The sequence below is a fragment of the Meles meles genome, chromosome 7, assembly GCF_922984935.1.
Source record: "Meles meles chromosome 7, mMelMel3.1 paternal haplotype, whole genome shotgun sequence".
Lineage (NCBI taxonomy): Eukaryota > Metazoa > Chordata > Mammalia > Carnivora > Mustelidae > Meles > Meles meles.
The window spans coordinates 47,759,195-47,778,757 of NC_060072.1; the positions used below are offsets into that span (position 1 = coordinate 47,759,195).

At 35.9% G+C, this 19,563-nt stretch overlaps 1 protein-coding gene across 4 annotated transcripts in view; it reads right to left on the reverse strand.

Moving 5' to 3' along the window:
- Positions 1-1,407: 1,407 nt before the first annotated feature.
- Positions 1,408-19,563, reverse strand: part of LOC123947374 (RAB3A interacting protein) — a 47,794-nt gene continuing 29,638 nt past the window's right edge. For 3 of the 4 annotated variants that reach the window (XM_046013555.1, XM_046013554.1, XM_046013556.1), the window contains 7 exons: positions 13,728-13,805; positions 12,670-12,873; positions 9,768-9,896; positions 8,416-8,528; positions 4,642-4,741; positions 4,485-4,554; positions 1,408-1,762 (listed from right to left, as the gene is read on the reverse strand). In XM_046013555.1, coding sequence (XP_045869511.1) covers positions 1,680-1,762; positions 4,485-4,554; positions 4,642-4,741; positions 8,416-8,528; positions 9,768-9,896; positions 12,670-12,873; positions 13,728-13,805 — 777 coding nt within the window. In that variant the 3' untranslated portion in view covers positions 1,408-1,679. The remainder of the gene's footprint in view (positions 1,763-4,484; positions 4,555-4,641; positions 4,742-8,415; positions 8,529-9,767; positions 9,897-12,669; positions 12,874-13,727; positions 13,806-19,563) is intronic. The other variant, XM_046013557.1, reaches the window with a different exon arrangement.

The window sequence follows — 19,563 nt, forward strand, 5'->3', positions numbered from 1 at the left end:
CACCAGTTTATTCTCTGTATTTGAGTGTTTCTATCCATTTGTTTTTCAGAAAATGTGTTACAGTGTAGTTATACTTGTATTTTAACCTTTCCATGTCCTTATGCTTTAGGTATAAATATATTATTCCATATCACACTATTCATTTCTCTACTTGGTCTTTTCTCCTTTGGTTCTTCACAATTAATTGGTATCTCTCTCTTTCATCTAACAAGATGAACTTTACCCACACAATCTATGGTCTCCTCCCATTGCCAATGTGTTGACATTGTAAAGAATTTTAATTCTAGATTGTTATATACTTTATTATTTTGTTTACCCTTACCTTTTATTCTTTTAAAGTCATCAACAAACTCCTTAAGTATCGCTTTTTCCCCAAATCTCTTGTAGCCCCTTTTGGATTTGTTTCTATTCACGCTTAGGTACTTTCTCCAAAAGTGTTTTTAATTTGCATCTTTGTATGGAAAATTTCTGAAGTTTTGAAGGTCTGAGAACATGTTTATTATGCCCTCACACTTGAATAACTATTTATCAGGACATAAAATTCTAGTTTCAAAGTTTTTTTCATGTTCAATTTCAGATTCCTCAGATGAATCCTCTGAGATGAATAGAGATGGTTTCTACCACACCATACCATTCTCAAATATCCTTTTATCTGTAGACTCCTACCCATCCTGGTGATTGAATCTTCTACAGGTAAGGTTGACCAAATCTTTGAGGATAGGATTGAAAACAATGCCATCTTCAGAAAACTAGGTCTCTCATAAAATGCTGCTATAAAAAATAAATTTGTTCAACTTCTGTAGAGGGCAATTTGGCAAAGCAGATCAAATATTTTACAATACACATATAGCTTGACCTAACAATTTTACTTCTAGGCAAGTCTATGTGAAGGAAACAACCCAACAATGTGCAAAGAAGTATGCATAAGGATATTCATCACAGCATTATAATATGAAAAAAAATTTTTAAGCTCATTTCAAAACAAAGTATATTAACATCCTACAGTCAAAACCATGTAGTGATTAAAGACATATAGAAAAAATATTTAAGTTAAAGAAGAAAGTCTACTTTTTGTTTCAGAAATATGCATATGTAGGTAGAAAATATTGAAAGCTGGAAGACTCTTCAGAAATACTAACAGTAGCATTCTCTGGATGGAGAGGGTAGGTGCTGATTTCTTCTTTTTGCCTTCTTTAAATAAAATCCTTCTTTGAAGTCCAATCTACAAAACAGATAGAAATAAACCCATTCTTCTGTGGGGACAGAGCTAATTCTGTCCACTTAAGCCTTTTTCCTCACCATTCATAGGCTGCTATGTAGTTTGAAAGCTACAGTTCAACGCATTCAGCTTACCCTACATGCCACGTCAGAGCTAGAAGAGAAAGCAAAAACATATTCAATCTAACGTTGATGTATTTCTTTATTTATTTAGCTTTTTTTTTTTTTTTTGCAACTATAAATTACAATCACTAGTACACCTGTAATTCTTGTTCAACTAAAGAGTAAGCAGACACAGCATAGGTCAATTTAAAAGAAATCACAGTACTTCTTAGTGTAACCTGCAAAAGAGGGGGAAAGTCTTGGGCCCACTCCTTGGAAATAAATATCAAGTAACCATAAAAATATGCAGCCATTTTCCCGGTGTTCAGGGAGGTTCATGCATGGTCCCAGGCAGAGCATCAGAGTTCCTCTTTGAAATATCCCAGCTTTGCCAATGACATCTCTTTTCTCAACTGCATAACTTCCCAAAACATCTGATCAACTATACAAATAGAAAAGGAGACACGTAAATCATAAAATATCATCTTAATTACCTTTTAGCTGTTTCACTGAAAATTTAACATTAGTTGAAATGCCAACAGGGCATTTCCTAATGACATACCTAATGCCTTGCCATATTACTGCTAATTCACACAAATTTTTGCACAAATCTGTGAGCATCCCAGTTTTATCAATAAATGAGCAATTTTCACCAGTTTTGCTACACCTATTTGTTAGATGCGTCAATGACCACTTTAGTCTGACAGAAGGTAGATGCTTCAGTGCCCTGAGCAAATGGAAATCATGTTGCCACTATAAGGAATTACACCCTCAATTATTCTAACTGAGTCCTCAATTATTCTCACTGAGGGATCTTTTTACTTTAGTCTGCAACATCTTGGCCATTCCACTGTTTATTAACACCAACAGAGCAAAACAGGAAAACAGGAAAAAGAGGAAAACAAAAGGCAGTCCAGAGAACTCAGTAACATTCTCTTTGAGAAATAACAGAGAAAGGTTTTGTATATGGCTCAAATTAGAAATAAAAATAAATGTAGAGATTAACTGTAGATTTTAATTCTCCCTACTTTGGCAAGCGCCCTCTGTAAGTGGGAAAAAAAGGTGGCTTTATATTTCAGACAAAAAGTCTTCCTCTGACATATCATCAGATTAGAGACTGATTTAGATCAGTGGTTTTCAAGCAGCAGAGATTTTGTCCTCAAGCGTACCTCTGACAAAATGTCTGTATACACTTTTCATTACTAGCATCTACAGAATAAAGCTCAGCAATGATGGGAAACATCCTACAATGTACAAGATAGCCCCCCACCTCCACGACAAAGACTTATTCAGCTCCAAATGTTAGTAGTATCAAGCTTGAGAAAACCTGCATTAGATTTAGCTGCCCTAAATCCTGTTTGACACAAGGCACAGATAACACACGTATTTTAAAATTAGTAATATTTAATTTAATTGCTGCAAATCTACACATTATATATGTACCAAGTACCGTGACCTGGAAGAGTGAGAGAAACCAGAGAAGAGGCCACTTTTATCACCATTATACCCCCACTACGACTCATGGCAATTTCTCCCTATTTTCACAAAGGAAATTACCTTTTATCTTCCCTACAAAACTTATTTTAACAAGGAGAAAAAACACACTTGACAATTTAACTTAACATAAATCATCTGTTCTGTGGCTTAAATCCTATTAACCACCAACAGGTATTAAAAAATATTTCAATTTTATTAAAGTCATAGAAAGTATTGCACAGTTTAAAGACTACTTTATGCTACTCAGCCTTTTGAAATTCAACATTAATGAGAGGTTTCACCCTCATTCTTTTAGGCATTAAAATCGATTATATGGGATTCTAAATAAATATGATTCTTCTCATACCAAAGCTTTGAAATGCTAAATTAAGTTTTTATTAGCATGACTAACCTTTCCACAGAATTAAGATTCACTGGTTTATATGACTGAAAGACAGCAGGCTTCTTCTAGTTTTTAAATATAAAAATATATTCAGTCCCTTAAAAATTATGAATAGGAAATTTTCTACAACTTGAATTCAAACACAAAATAGGTACGGACTTATCCCTAGCTTAGTATCTGCTATTTGCTTTAAAACAATCACATGTACTCAAGAAACACTGCTTTGGGGGCACCTGGGTGGCTCAGTCATTAGGTGTCTGCCTTCGGCTTGGGTCATAATCCTGGGGTCCTGGGATCAAGTCCCACATTAGGCTCCCTGCTCCGCAGGGAAGGCAGGAGGCCTGCTTCTCCCTCTCCAACTCCCCCTGCTTATATTCCTTCTTTTTTTTTTTAAAGATTTATTTATTTGACAGATAGAGATCACAAGTAGGCAGAGAGGCAGGCAGAGAGAGAGAGAGAGGAGGAAGCAGGCTCCCAGCCAAACAGAGAGCCCAATGCGGGGCTCGATCCCAGGACCCTGGGATCATGACCTGAGCTGAAGGCAGAGGCTTTAACCCACTGAGCCACCCAGGTGCCCCATATTCCCTCTTTTCGCTGTCTCTCTCCATCAAATAAATAAATAAAATCTTAAAAAAAAAAAAAAAAAAAAAAAAGAAACACAGCTTTGGAGTTGCTGGGTCTTATGCATTTTCATGCCTGGCATTTAAGCCATGTGGCTACAGAATCATCAGTAATCATGAAAGACTGAATATTAAAAATATTAAAACACTTGCATGAGGTTGGCTCTCTTGGATATATCATCTATATGTTTCGGCTGATTCAGCATATAGTAACCTTTAGTCCATTCAGAACTATCTTCATGACTGCTTTGTTAATTCACATGTGAAAGTACAAAATACAGAAAAAATTATCATTAGATTCCCATGGTTTTCACCAATTAAAATAAATCTGACCATGTTTAGAGCTTACTTACTTTTATTTCTAAGGCATAATTTCAACAAGCTTTTTACTCCCCTCACATTTGCCATCTGGTTTATCAATATACCCTCTTAGAGTTATAACAGATTCTGCTTAAAACTCCTATCAGAGTAAAATTAGGCAGTTCTAAGAATTAAATATGTTTTAAAAGACATTAGTTCCCAAATTCTCCACCCATTTTATTAGAACTATGAGAGATTCAATATGAATGTACCAATAATAAAGTTTATTTGAGCATTACTATTATGTCCTATACTTTTTACTGAAGGTTTATGTAAACATTTTGTAACCAATTAAGAACACTCACCATCCTGCTGTTTCACGAGCCCCTGCTGAATATATCGAATGTATGTAAAAAAGTTACATACAGAGGTGATCTAGTTCAAAAGGAAATAAAAGTCATCAACAGTGAAACATCTCATATCAAAGTGGGCTTAATTAAAATTCATGGTTCAGTTACTTACCCTGTATCTGCAAAAAGGAGAAATATAATAATAGTTGCTTGAGTCCCCTAATTTAATTCTGTGTTTACAGGACTTACTCTGGCCAGTTAGAGCACATTTTCTGTAAAACAATGACAAAATTTTAGTTTTTTAAAGTTGAAAGCATTTTGCTCCTATCTTCCATAGAAGTTTCATGTTCACTAAGACAACATATATCTGAGACCTAGTATGCAGCCAGCACTATTCTGGATGCACACAGGTCTGAGAAATACAAAGGAGTAAGCCGCCTCCCAAAAGTACTGACTCTCAGTAGTTACCTAAGGGTGCACCATCCTCAGAAATACCATCCTTTCTATTCGCACACACTACAGACTCTCCGATTTCGTACGATGGCTTTCTGGCTGGAATGAGGCTGTAAGATTCTAGAGGGCAGAGACTTTATCTATTCAACTTTAAATGCCAGGCACCAAGCAGATGCCTAGTACACACCAGACATTCAATGACTATTGGTTAAATGATAGCCACCTGTCACTCTACTGCTCAATACAGTGATACTGGTTTGTCTATCAAGGCAGATTTTTTTTTTTTAAGATTTTATTTATTTATTTGACAGAGATCACAAGTAGGCAGAGAGGCAGACAGAGAGAGGGGGAAGCAGGCTCCCTGCCGAGCAGAGAGCCCAATGCGGGGCTCGATCCCAGGACTCCGGGATCATGACCTGAGCCGAAAGCAGAGACTTAAACCGACTGAGCCACCCAGGCGCCCCTCAAGGCAGATTTTGAAGCAGCCCAGGTGTTATCCTCTTAAGCTAGGACCATGGCTGATCACAACTACCACTCCCTACCAAGGCAAAATAAGTACAGCTGTAACTAAAATAAAGTGGCAAACAGCATTTTAAATAACATTACAGGAGCACCTGGGTGCCTCAGTCGGTTAAGCGTCTGCCTTTGCTCAAGTCATGATCCCAGGGTCCTGGGATCGAGCCCCACCTCGGCCTCCTTGCTCAGTGTGGAATCTGCTTCTCCCTCTCCCTCTGCCTGCTGCTCCCCCTGCTTGTGCTCTATGTCAAAGAAATAAAATCTTTTAAAAATAAATAACATTATAAATTATATAATAAAGAAAATGTTACATGGACATTAAATTTCAGCTATACTTATATATGATACAAATGTGCCTCCATATTAAGAAAACAAATGGAGAATGTGTATTTAAATGGATCATTTTGGGGGCTCCTGGGTGTCTTGGTTAATCGTCTGACTCGGTTTCAGCTCAGGTCATGATCCCAGGGTTGTGAGACTGAGCCCCATGTCGGGCTCCATGCTCAATATACAGTCTCCTTGAGATGCTCTCCTCCTTTCTCCCTCCCCCTGCTCACATGCTCTCTCATTCTGTCTTTAAAATAAATAAAATATTAAGAAAAGAAACTTTATAAATAGGATAATTTTGGAGGTGGCCATTCTGACCAAAAGAATTCTCGTATTTTCAAAGAAAGTTTGCCTCATTGTTCCTTTCTTAGAAAATTCCTTTAATGAGCTGTAACAATATTTTTAAAACACTAACTACTAGCTTAGGAAGGAGAGAAGATCAAGAAATTTAAAAACTGCACAAGTGTTGAAGACTTTGGAACTTCCAAGAGTATAATTTACACAAGAAGAAAAGTAAGCATTTAACTCATAGAAGTCAACATATACACTACTCTTCTGGAAACATATACCTATTAGTCTAGTATTTTGTCTAATTTTAAAAGGGCTTTGCCAAAGTGGTTTTAAGCATCAACTTCTGAAATAATGAAAGTATTTCTTACCTCATTTCTAAAGCCATCTCTGAACTGTGACACCCAACACACTTTTATATGAGCTAAGGTTCAAGTCAAGTCTTCTGACATCCAAGGCCAGCATTCTGTTAACAGGCTACACTTCCTCAATACCTCTTAGCAGCTCTAGTCTCCAGATTTTAAACCCTTACCTTGATTTTTAGTTGGGGATGTCAGTATGTCTAAACCTAGACCTGCTGTCTTCTTCCCCAAACCAGAGCCCTCCCACTAACTTCCAAAGTATCACACCATTCTTCTAGTCGACCATCTTTAACTCCTTTCCTTTTACTATCCCCACCTGAATCTTTTCCTCTCCAAAGTTCTCTTCAGATTTGTCACATCCTTTCCCCCAAACATTCACCATCTTCTGAACACACAGTTTCTTGTTTCCAGGCCTTCAGTCATATGTACTCTTCTTTATCCAAATTCCACTCCTGCTTCAAAAACCTAGATCAAATCTCCCTCCCTGAGTATACCCCTGATCTCCACCCATGAGACACGTCTTGGCTTCCTCAAAGTTCCTATAGCGTGAGCCATTTATGTCATGATTTTCTTCACCACCTAGGCCATGAGAGCCTTGGCCAAGGCCGAACTTCACATTTCAGGGAAGAGTATCTTCCAGAAACTTCTCAACACAACATGCACTCCAAACACTGTGGCATCTAACCCCATTCCTACAAGTACAATATCCCTAAACTATGTAATCTGTTCCCTAAGCCCAATCTATGTTATTTTACTAAGCTACTACATGAATCAACCTTAACTAGTATAGTATCTTCATTTGTCATCATTTGTTATTTGCACAAGTACAGTATGTGTTATGTATAATGTAAGTAGAAATTTAAAATTTTATAATAAAACTGGTATCTACTATACTTAAAATAAGGTATATACATAGACCTTAAAAGCAAAGAAACTGTTATCACTGATGATCAGGATAAAAATACTCAGGTGCTTGGGAAAGAGGAAAGTTTAGGAATATAAATCCCTTCCCCATGATTCAGAGGCCGTTCTGCTATAGTCACAGCATGCAAGGAGTGTGGTGGAGGTCTGGCTCACAGAGCAAACACATGACCAGGTACTCCCCACAGATAGCTACCTGAACACGAACACTGTGCAATCAGGAAGAACCATGTGACTTCTCCCACAGGCTTTCACACAGACCTATTAGCTCATTTCAAGCAGCCCTTTTCTCTTCTACCTTCTCAGTGACCCAGACAGGAGTCAGTTACTGCTTTCCAGCAGCTTTGTCAGATTTCCGGTCCCCTATACAGATCTAGTTCTTAACCACCAATTAAGTAGCTTCCTCCAAATCTCTCCAAGTCACTTCGCAAACAGCTTTGCCAGAGGTCCTAGGAACCACTGGTTTCAGTCTTTCCTCGTCCTGGGACTGGAGAGTGAAAACCTGCCCTGCTATGAAATGTGGGAGTCTTACCTCTGAAGGCTGGTAATTGCCAAGTATCTGTCATGTATGAAAGAACTGGTTATTTACCAAAGTGGGAATCCTTTATATGATACTATGAAAGGGGAGGATTACAGAAGTCTTTTTGGCATCTTTTTGGCATGCTTGATAAGACCTGGTCTAATTCACTATCTTCCCAAACTATTCTTAATGGCAACCTCAGGAAGAAATACATTTACACCAAAACCTGTATGTATAGGTATAACAAACAAAAACTCTGCTTACGACCCACTAAGCTGATTTTATGATCAACTAGTTAGTCACAACATATGGTCTAAAAAATGTTTCTAAAACCCGGTCTAAAATACATATTTTTGTAATTAAAAGGGCTCTCCTTTGATGCTAAATCTGAAATGCCGTATCTCACATTGTCTGAGGATTTGTCTTTAGGCTGCACAAACTAAATAGAAAACTAACAAGAAATTTAATCACATTTAAAACCAGAAAAACTAAATTTATTACAACATATAAAAATTTAAAAACTCAGTGTCTTCCACAAGACATGGTTCTGAAAACGTACTTTGGTCCTCCACATTCGACTGCAGAAGCTTTCACAAATCGAACAGGTTGCAATCCCACCGGTTCAATGCTTAGAGTATTGTTTTCCACAGCCTCCAAAACAGCTGAAGCCAACTTCAAAAAAACAAAAAGTATCAGATGCTATGTCAGCATAAAAATGTTAAAATTGTATTCTACAGTAAACTGGATTTTTAAAAATTATTTTTTCCCCAAGCTCCACTGGTTTGGTCTTAGGCCAAAAGAAAAGAATGAAACGACATAGTCTTGGTTTGAATTCTTTTATAACTCAAATATTGTTATGAAAGGCAATGCAGTTATAGCTAACTTTTCCTGTTATCTAGAAGAGAATTGAGAGCATTAATTGCAATCTATCCATCTCTTAACCACAATTAACATCCACTAATAATGCCACTTCAAAATGAATACCCTAATGCTTTATTTTGTTAAATTTATACATATTTTGTAACTACCAGTCTTTCATAACATAGCAATACATACAATTAGGGCTATATATTTGCTGAATTTGTATTTATGTGCACTAGAGTGACCTACAAAAGAACTAGCAGGATTATCAAATATTGAATGCTCGGATGGAGATGGTAGCAACTGATCAACAGTAGATAAAACCGGCAAATTTCTTCAGTCTGGCAAGACTAGTAATCCGGAATGGACTACCCAAAAACACAGAGTCACAACGAATAACATGTACATATCAAAAGTGTTTTACTATCCACTTCTCCTTACAAGTAATATTAAAATTAAATCCTCTAAAGACTTAAGACTCTTAGGACTACATTTCTTAAACAGTGACTGACAGGATATTTATAGACAATCCTTCCACATGTAAGAACGAACTAAAATTATGACCCTATATTTGTATAGTACCTCGTATTTTTTTCAAAGTTTTTGTGTGTACTTTTTCACTTCATTTCAACCTCTTAACAACCCTGACACACAGGCAAGAAAGGCATTTTTTTTCCGTTTTAAAGATGAAGAAACTAAATGTGATTTTTTGTCACGTACAGATAAATCACATAAACACCTCAGAGTGTACAGAACTTCCTTTCCACTGAACCTCGGACTGAGAATCAAGAACTAAGTCCGACCCCTGCGCACATTTACTGCTTTACTCTGGTACAACACATACTTCACTGGGAATGAGCCTCCGCTCATGTAAGCGAAGATGCTCCGTAACTGAATGCCAAGAAATGATCATGATCTTTGGAATGCAGAAAAGGATAAAACATGACATGTTATTATAACTTAGTCACATAAGAGAAAATTTTTAAGATGATTTAACAAAAGGTACAGGAACTACTCTAATGCATTCCTATTAAAATAAAAAAAAATTACCTCACTTTTTGAGAATGTTAAACATGGAAAGATATCTTCCTGATAAATTTTGTCTAAGAAAGGACACGATCTATCCATTGTGGGATCATCCTTCCAAGATCTGAATTCATTATACAGAGATAAGTCAGCCTGACAAACAAACCAGAAGAAAACACAAAATAATCTTTTTAAAGGTACAAACATAAAATCACTTTATAAAACCCAAACCTAATATAAACATTACCAAGGAAGAAATCTTCTTCATTTAAAATAATGAACTGAACCATTCTTGATGCGTTACAATACATGGTACCAACTTTCTTTTAAAAAAAATCCAAACCCCAAACGACTGACTGGCTCTTTTCAATGGATCTACTACAGTGTCCAGTGATGCTACTTTGATCCCCGCCTCACCCCCAGAAATGTTGGAGCTCCTCTTAAGACACATGTGCACACTGCTCTGAATATAAAACAAGTGATAAGTCTTTTCTGAAAATAATGAAAAAGTCACCTGGAGCCAAGTTAATTAAACAGTGTATGAATAAACGGAGACTAAATTGTGAAACCTAGTTTGGGTCAAAAATGACACTAATTGTTCTGCTATTACCTGAGGGCATTTTCAAAAGAATTTGAAAATGTTTACTCCATAAACAGCAAGACTAAAAGCAGCACATCTGTAATCTCCTAAATGGACTATCTATAAAACTCAGCACTTAATAAGATATATTTTGGCATTGCAACTGTCTGAATTATCAGCACTAACCCAGGTTGGCACCCATCTTCCTATTCACTTTTCCAGTTGTCCCTCTTTCCTCCTCCCTTTAATAAATCTTCCCCAAGTATTCTTCCCTCCATATGTCTTCTACTCAGCTCAATCCTACCTGTCACACACAAGACACACCTGCCCTTGGCTGCCCAACACGGCATTGCCCCTCATCCTCCTGCAGCCCTAAGCCACTCTCATCCAGAAAAGCTGGGCACACCATAAACGACACTGTTGGCCACTATGGCCTTCAGGACAGCTTAATGGCACATGAAGATGATTTCTATGACTGTAATAAAAGGCTGAGTATATCCAAGCTTTCCTACACACTTTCTTTTAGAGCATATAATAGCACCTTCAGTGTGAATTTTTTTCATTCCAATCCACAAATTCTTTGAATCAAAACTAAGTCAAGAAGATTTTTAAAAACCTCAGCATATAAGTAATACATTTCCAAATTCATTTTCTTTGTAAAGTTTACCCTTTATGGACAAAAGCCCCCAAGCAGGTAAGTGGTACTCCAAGGAAAGATTCTAGTTCAAAGGCAGTCACTTAAACTATTAAGATCTGGTCCTGCGCCAGGAACTATGGCAAGCACCTCACAGATACTCAATCCTCACAACTGGGCAAGATAGACATTATGATCTTCATTTTTTTTAGATAAGAAAACTAGGGCTTAGAGAGGTAAATAACTTGCCCAAGGTTACAGATCAAGGAACCCGTAAAAGTTCAAACTTGTGTCTAAGTGACTCAATCGCAAAGCCCTGCATAATGCATGCATGTGTGTGTACTTGCACAGACATGTTTTAAGTGCTTTCAGAAACTACACAGCAAATACTGTTTCTGACGGCCTGTCACATTTTCTGCAGGAACATGGACATGGTTCATTTTCTTTCCAACTGTTTTACCTTTCTCTAAAGCTTATACAAGTCAACTTTATGTGTTTCCTTTGTCTAATATAACTTTTTGACAAATTTTCACAAAACATTAGAATACAAGATATATCTGGAAAACAGAAAGTTATCATTCTGAAATTGTTTGCTGCTTCTTCACATTTCATGAGACCTCATAAATTAAAAACAGAATTTTAAAATGTCCCATGAGAAAATATTTAAATTTTGTTAGTATATGTAACAGAAAACAAGGTTTATAATTACACTGAGAAACCACAGCAAAATACGAGTTGTATCAAACAATTAAAAATGCTAATTAAATTCAAAGAAATTAAAGTTATGATTAAAAAAAGTTTCTGAAATATTTAACATGGATTTTAGATTCTGTCACATTCAGATTTGGTCACGTATTCAACGTCTCTCTCACTAGCATCTTTTTTATTAATAAGCAACCAAAATGCAATTCAATTAAAGTATGTAATAACCTTGGTTATTCAATTTAATAAAATCCTGGTTTCCATGCAAAAACTTAATCAAATGAGCAGATACAGCTGCTTAAAGATTAATGATGAGTGTGAATAAAACAACGTAAAACATAGCTTTTCAGGGAAAAAAGAGGGAGGGTCTGCTCCATGATCAATCCCATTGGAAATGCTTTCTCATTGTATGCAATGATAAAATTTTAAAAAAATTTTTTAATTATACAATTTTTACTCAAAACAGCTCAAAATATTTCCACAGTATCTCAGTTACCTTCACAACATATCTTTTAAAATGATAAGGCTACCATTAGTTCTGTTTTTTGTTGCTTAATTATCTGAATTAACTCTAAGACTCTCTCATTGATATAAAACTCTACCTCTCCCAGAATTTAAGTAAAAGTAATGTGCTGTTCAAGAAAATCACCTTATTTTCACACATTTCTTATATTCATATTCTGCTAAAGCATCTTACCAACAAATTTTGACTAGCCAGATCATTAAAGCCACCCACTCTCCTTTATACAACACATGACAGTTTGCTCCCTAAATTAAATATCAAGATTAAGAAACTTACCAAGTTTCTAGCAGGTAACTCCAAGGTCAGCCAAGTAGAGAATGGAACTGAAGATTCCCTGAAAGCAGCCAGCTCTAGACAAAGCCTCCCCCATCTTAATACTGCATATTTTGTACTAAAAATTTTGCTGGCAAAAATCATAACTGACAGCTCAGTGGTGAGAATTAATAAGTATCAAGAGAGTCAGAGGGGACAGTCCTTGACGAGTTACCTCTTTGCAGTCTTTTACAATTGGCTGTATCACACTGAGGTCCTGATGACTGCCACTCATAGCACTGCTTGTACTTTTATTTCTTGTATGCCCCCTTTTAAAAGGTGTCTTTCCACCTGGCAGAGGCTCTTGCGTAGGTGATGTTGGAGAACTGGACAAGACAAGTGTCTTCAATGCGGCTACTTCAGCTTGAAGGACATCGATCTTGAAAAGAAATCAACATAGTTCCATACACTAACTATGTCTTATGACAGATGCAGCTAAATGCTAGCTATCTGCTCAAAACACTTTCCTTTCAAAGAGGACATGTAAATTTAATTTGTATTTGTGGTGGAGTAATAGAAAGTGAAACCAGGTTGTTTAATGTTTCTATATGGTTTGCATTTGGCCATGCTTGCATTTTACAACATGAAATGAAATTTTTAAAATTATCAAAACGTCTAATATTTAATTCATGTGAATTTTCAAAATGTTCAAAATATAAATAGTTTATGAATAGTTGTGGTTCATCCCTAAAATAATAAAATCTATTAATAGTTTGGTGGCTTTTTTTCCAGCTAATGAAGAAAAATAGTGACTTTAAAATGTGATTTAAAGGGACGCCTGGGTGGTTCAGTTGGTTAGGCTGCTGCTGTCGACTCAGGTCATGATCCCGGGGTCCTGGGATCAAGTCCCGCATCAGGCTCCTTGCTCGGCGGGGAGCCTGCTTCTCTCACTGCCTCTGCCTACCTCTCTGCCTGCTTGTACGTACTCTCTCTCTCTGGCAAATAAATAAAATATTTTTAATAAATTAATTAATTAATTTTAAAAATGTGATCATGATCCTTTTGATAATACATGTGATTCACAAGATTTAAAATCCTTTGGTTCTAATATAAATGAGCACTAACTGTTCACTATTAATTGCATCTGTGTGGTGGCTGTTTTCTACTTATAGTTTCCACTAAAATAAGGCCCTAATTTACAATAGGAACAAAATCTAATAAATGTTTAAGCATCTTTAAAACAGTAATCACTGATTTTATATTTTTTTTACTATTAAAGTAGCAAAGACTTACTTTTCCTTGTGCTTCCTTTAGCTGTTTTTCTGCTGTTGCCTGCTTGACATTTGCTTCTCTCACCATCTTATGAGCTTCCTGAAAAAGTTAAAATCTCAAATTTTGGAAACAAAATATCTAGCCTTTGTTTTCAAAAATCTTTCAGCAAATGTCTATGACTGTAGCAAAGATATACTACCAAACTTTAACCTGATAATAAATATTCAATATCAACTCCTGAAATAGCAAATGTCATCTGGTAGGTAAACTGGTAGGAATTAGGAATACGTACTTTCTTTTAGTAGTACTAATAACACTGACGTAGCCAAGTTGAGTTCAATCACCCTGATTAATGTTTGTGTAAAGACTGCGAATGTGATGAAGGAAAATAAACATCCTACATGTCAAACCCAAGTTCTCCGTAGTTAGGTTTCTGTAATTTGGCCACAATATATATATAGAGATACATATTATTAGTCATAGCAAAGACATACAGAAGAGACGAGTAAAAATATTAACACATCACTAATGTTGCAGTTTATAGGAATGACAGCTGAGAACCCTTAGAGCTTCCAATAAAAACAGTCACAAAATGATATTGACAATTCTATGCAGAGCAATCTAAAAAGGCAAATCGGAGATTAAATATTAATAAGGTCTTTTTTTTTCAGTACCATAAATATGAAACTCTAGGTATTTAATTCCTTTTTTTTCTTATATTTATTCATCAAAATTTACTCACGACATCTCTTTGTGAGGTACTATTCCAGTTGTTGATAGTATATTGGGGGGAAAAAACAAGGTCCCTGTCTCTTAAGGAGCTTACATTCAGTTTACATTCTAATAATCGAATAAAATATCCAAGTAAGAATTCTGGGTTTTTCTGTAAGGGCAGAATGAAACCTTACAATCTTTTAAGGAAGAAAATCACTGATCTTACCTATATGTAAAAAAAAAAAAATTACTCTGCTATATGGAATAGTCCCATTAAAGATTAAGGATGGACTAGAACCATATACAGGGTACTTAAGATAATCCCCTGGGATTTAAGAACATGTAATGTAGAACTTCAACTGACAGTTTATGAGAGGGAAGAGAAGGAAGGAGGGAGAGAAGAAGGAAGTTAGTTGGTTGGAAGGAAGGAAGGAAATCAGCTTCAAAGACATTTCATGTATGTTTGACAATGGCACATAGTAATGTTTGTCAACTATTCAGTGCAAGAGTGAACATTCTCCACATCAGAGTCTGACAGCAGCACTCCCATTTGCTTTTACAGTAGTAATGAACTGAGGCTTCTTTATATGCCCATGAACATGACTTTACAGATCACATTAGTTTAAATAAGAGATGTTTTACTATCAATGTTTTATAATGAGATTAACTGTGAAAATCTTCCATGCACAATTACGCTGGTTATCTTGTATCAAAGTCCTTAAGAGCTGCCAATTTAATGAAGTAAAAGTGGTTTTATTCTTAAAATAACAAATGTTTCAGATTTGCTGAATTTTTCTGTGATGAAAAGTGGCTGTCAACAGATCACTATTTGGCAGATATTTTCAAAATAATAAACATATCTAATCTGACCCCTTCAGGATAAGTGACATTTTAACTATAAATGCAAAAGCAACTCATACTAAGGAGAGATTATCTGTTTAAATGTTTGGAAATGGACTCTGCTTTCCTTAATAGAGGACTGTGCAACTTGGACCAAACCTCCCATGGACAATGATTACAGAAGTTGGACATTTTTTTTAAAAATGTGTCTGACGGTATTAGATAGCTAACAAAATGGTGAAGAACTCAGGAGAAGATGTAAACCCAGAGAAGAGAGTTGGAATTTGGGGCGACTTTTCCCCTAGAGGTACGAGGAACACAGTGAAGAGGTGTAAACTACATGTAACTAAGTCGCAAGAGGAGAGAAGAGAGCACTAGAAGGGAGGCAGAAGCAGCAGCTGAAAAGATAACGCACAGGACTTGGCAAACTGACAAAAGACATCAAACAGTAGATTCCAAAAAAGTGAAAATTGTCTACCACTCTCTAATTCTAAAGGTGAAAATGATCCAAGTATCCTCTATACCCAGAGTCCGTAAACTTATTCTAGGAAGGGTCAGACAGTAAGCAGCTCGGACTGGAGGAGCCAGGCCTTATCTGCTGCAGGGTGAAAGCAGCCACAGACAACAAACAGGGAAGGCAGTCATTTCCATAAACATTCATCAGCACTGAAATCTGAATCCCAGTTTTCACCTCACAAAGTCCTCTTGGGTTTTTTTAGCCCTAACCACTTACTTAATGTAAAAACCAATTAGATCAGAAGGCTGCACAAACATAGGCACAGGCTAGTTCTGCCCTTTAGGCTGTAGTCTGCAGACCTCTGATACAAACATTCACATCTATATGACTTACAGACTTTGAAAATGGAATTTTCTTCCTATCTGGTTAGCAGGGATTCAAACGAAGAAGGTGTTTTTCTTTCTTTCTTTAAAATAATGTTTAAACACAAAATCTTCTGATTAATTTGCAAAGACAATTTGTTGGTATGAGAGAAGACAAGTTCACTAGAGAATATTCTGGAGAAACCTTCACATAACCAGCAATGGAAATGAAAATTCAGTATAATGGTTTCATACAGGGAAAGATGTACTTCTTCCATTTGGATCCATATGTTTGTGAGTTACCAGCCGCATTACATCTAATTTCAAAAAAGGAATTTAGACCAGAGCTTCATCTGAATCATAAATTGTTAAAACAAGAGTTTCAAAAACAAGGTGGTAACATATTCAATCATACTCCTCTCACTGAATATACACATACACACAATATATTTTAGTGAGGGTAAATTTGTACTATAATAAAAAACTTAGTATTTATTATTGACTTGCTTTTTAAAACTGTTATTTTATAATTATATAACACATTATTATATTAATGTATATATGTAATTTGTAAGTATATATGCTCTTAGAACAGTGCCTACCACAAAGGTAACCCTCAATAAATATTACTTATTTTCATCATAATAAAGGTACATGCTTAAATTTTGCTTTTACAGATGGAGGTACATGATCTCAACAAAAGTTTGGCATCTCTTGGTCTAAGTAAGAAATAATGATGGCTTGTAAAGTGATATTAGCAGTTTCATAGTAAAAAGGCAGATGGATTTGCCTTACATTCCAGAGATAGTGTCATAAGATTTTCCTTGTGAATGTGGGATAAAGGAAAGGCCTCAATGAGGACTCCTTTTCTGTGGCCCGAGACAAAGTACCACTTATGATTTCACAGTACTTAAAGCAAGAGTCAGGGTTATAAATTTGAATCCCAAAATTGTTCCCTAACCTTTTATGCCTCACTGTCTTCACAGATAAAATGAGTAATTTGCTCTATATGTCTCATAGCATTAAGAAGAGAAAACTCGGCATATCATAGACATTTACTAAAACTGACTAACAAAATGTAAAAGAAAAAAAATCTTAAGGCTACCTGTCTTTTTTCCACGTCAAGTGAAACTACTTTGTAGAGCATTCTTTCACAACCACTTCGTAAAGCATTTTTCCTACTTCATTTTTATATTATCTGAAAATCTGAGACACTAGGTGGGAATACATATACATACAAACATACATAAAATTTTATAGTTCTTGAATTTGATATTTTAAGACCCAACTTTGCTACAAAGTTAATTATATTCAAGATTATTCATACACAACAAACTCCTAATTTGAATTTACATGTAAAGTTTATCAAAGCTGTGCATATTATGTTTATTCAAAATAATCTTTTATTCTTAAAAAACTATATATACATATTACCTAAAGTACAAGCAAAAAGTCTTTTCATAAGACAATGGTAAACTGAGATCATGAATACACAATAGACCACAGAAAAACTTCTAGCATCTTTTTACAAAATTCATAAATAACTGGTCCGAATACAATTTTCTTCATTATTGAAATCATCTTTTGTCAGTATAACTTCTTTCTCAGAAAGTATATATGGTGTCAAGGCTATTAGCCATTGTCAGGTCAGAGACAGACCAGGAGTTCCAAAACTTTTTTTTTAAGATATACATTTTAACTTATTGCAAAAACTGCATTTCAGGTCCTTCACATTCTGCTATGGAGAGGGAGAAGTTTCCTCTCCTTTCTTTTCTTCCTACTTCATCTAACAGAATATACGTGCAAGTGCAGACAAGAGGCACTAAGCAGGGCTAAAATTATGGGTGGGCAGGTGAGAAGTTTAGTGTATTTGCTTTCTTCTAGTACCCATATATCATTACAAAATTCTCTTCTGGCCAGAGAACACTGGAAGAAAAAGTCTAAGGTTTCTACTACTTCTACAAACAAAAATTAGTAAGTCATACAGCTCTTGTCCTCTAGTCTTTGATGACTAGTTAACAAAAAAATAATAATAAATCAGTTCATGAAAAAAAAATGACCCCCAAAACAGACAGAACACAGGGCAAAGGGGCATGGAGCAGAGGGAGCATGGAAAACCCACATCTGAAGAAACCCACATGTAACCTGTTTACAATGTTACTTGTAATGATAGAAATGGTGGAATATGCAATTGGTGGGTTATGACTCTCATGAAAATGACCATTTAAGTTAATATGAAAACATGTTATTTGAAGAAAAAAATACAAAATATATTAGGATTAAAACTATGTAAGACATGATACATACTTCTAAAACTGAAATAGATGTTGTATAAATAAAAATAAAAGTGGAAAAATTTTTAAATTTTTCTAAAATTTGTTACTACATTCGAACTTTTAAAAAACAAATTTATAGAGGAAAAAAATAAATCAGTACTATTACCTTTTTAAGATTTTATTTACGTAATCTCTACACCCAACCTGGGGCTCAACTTATACAACCCTCAGAACAAGAGTAACATGCTTTATTGAATGAGCCAGCAGGCACCCGAAAAAGAAATTATTAACAATGATAATGGAATTAGTCATTCCAGTAACACTCCAACCTTTTTAAATAAGGAACCATTTTTGGTTTTGGTTTTTTTTTCAAGTAAGCTCTTTACCCAGCATGGGGTTCAAGTTCATGAACCCAAGATCAAGAGTTGCATGCTCTACCAACTAAGCCAGCCAGGCACCCCTGAATAAGGCACTTTCAAACGCTCAAGGTCTTAACCCAAAAGGGGCATTCTGTAACAGTGGTTCTTAATCAAATTAAGTACTGTCCTCTCCCCATCCAAGTTTACAACTTGCAAAAGCTGCCAAAATGATCAAGCAGTATGACTAGCATTTTGGGGCCAAAGCCAAGTATGATGGTTAATATTATGTGTCAACCTGACAAGGCCACTGGATGCCCAGGTATTTGGTCAAACATCTTCCTGGGTTTTTTATGAAGGTGTTTCTGGATGAGATTAACATTTGAACTGGTAGGCTAACTAAGGCAGATTGTTCTCTCTCCATAATGTGGCTGGGCCTCAGGCAATCAGCTAACAACTTAAATAGAACAAAAAGGCTGAGCCCCCGGAGTACTAGCGAATTTTTCTGCCTTTAAACTCCAAGTGAAACATCAGCTCTTGCTGGGTCCTAAGCCTGTAAGCCCTGGGACTAGAACTGCATCATCGGTTCTCCGGTTCTCGGGCCTATGGACTTGGACCACAACTACACCATCAGCTCTCCTGGGTCTCCAGCCTGCTAACTCACCCCGCAGATCTTGGGAATAGCCAGCCTCCATAATCACCTATGCTCATTCCTTATTATCAATCTTTTTATATACGGTATATGTATATATACACATCTTACTGGCTTTATTTCTCTGGAGAACCTTGATTAATACATTAAAAATGCAAAATGACAATGTCAATGACACCCCTCTTGAGAAACACTGCTTG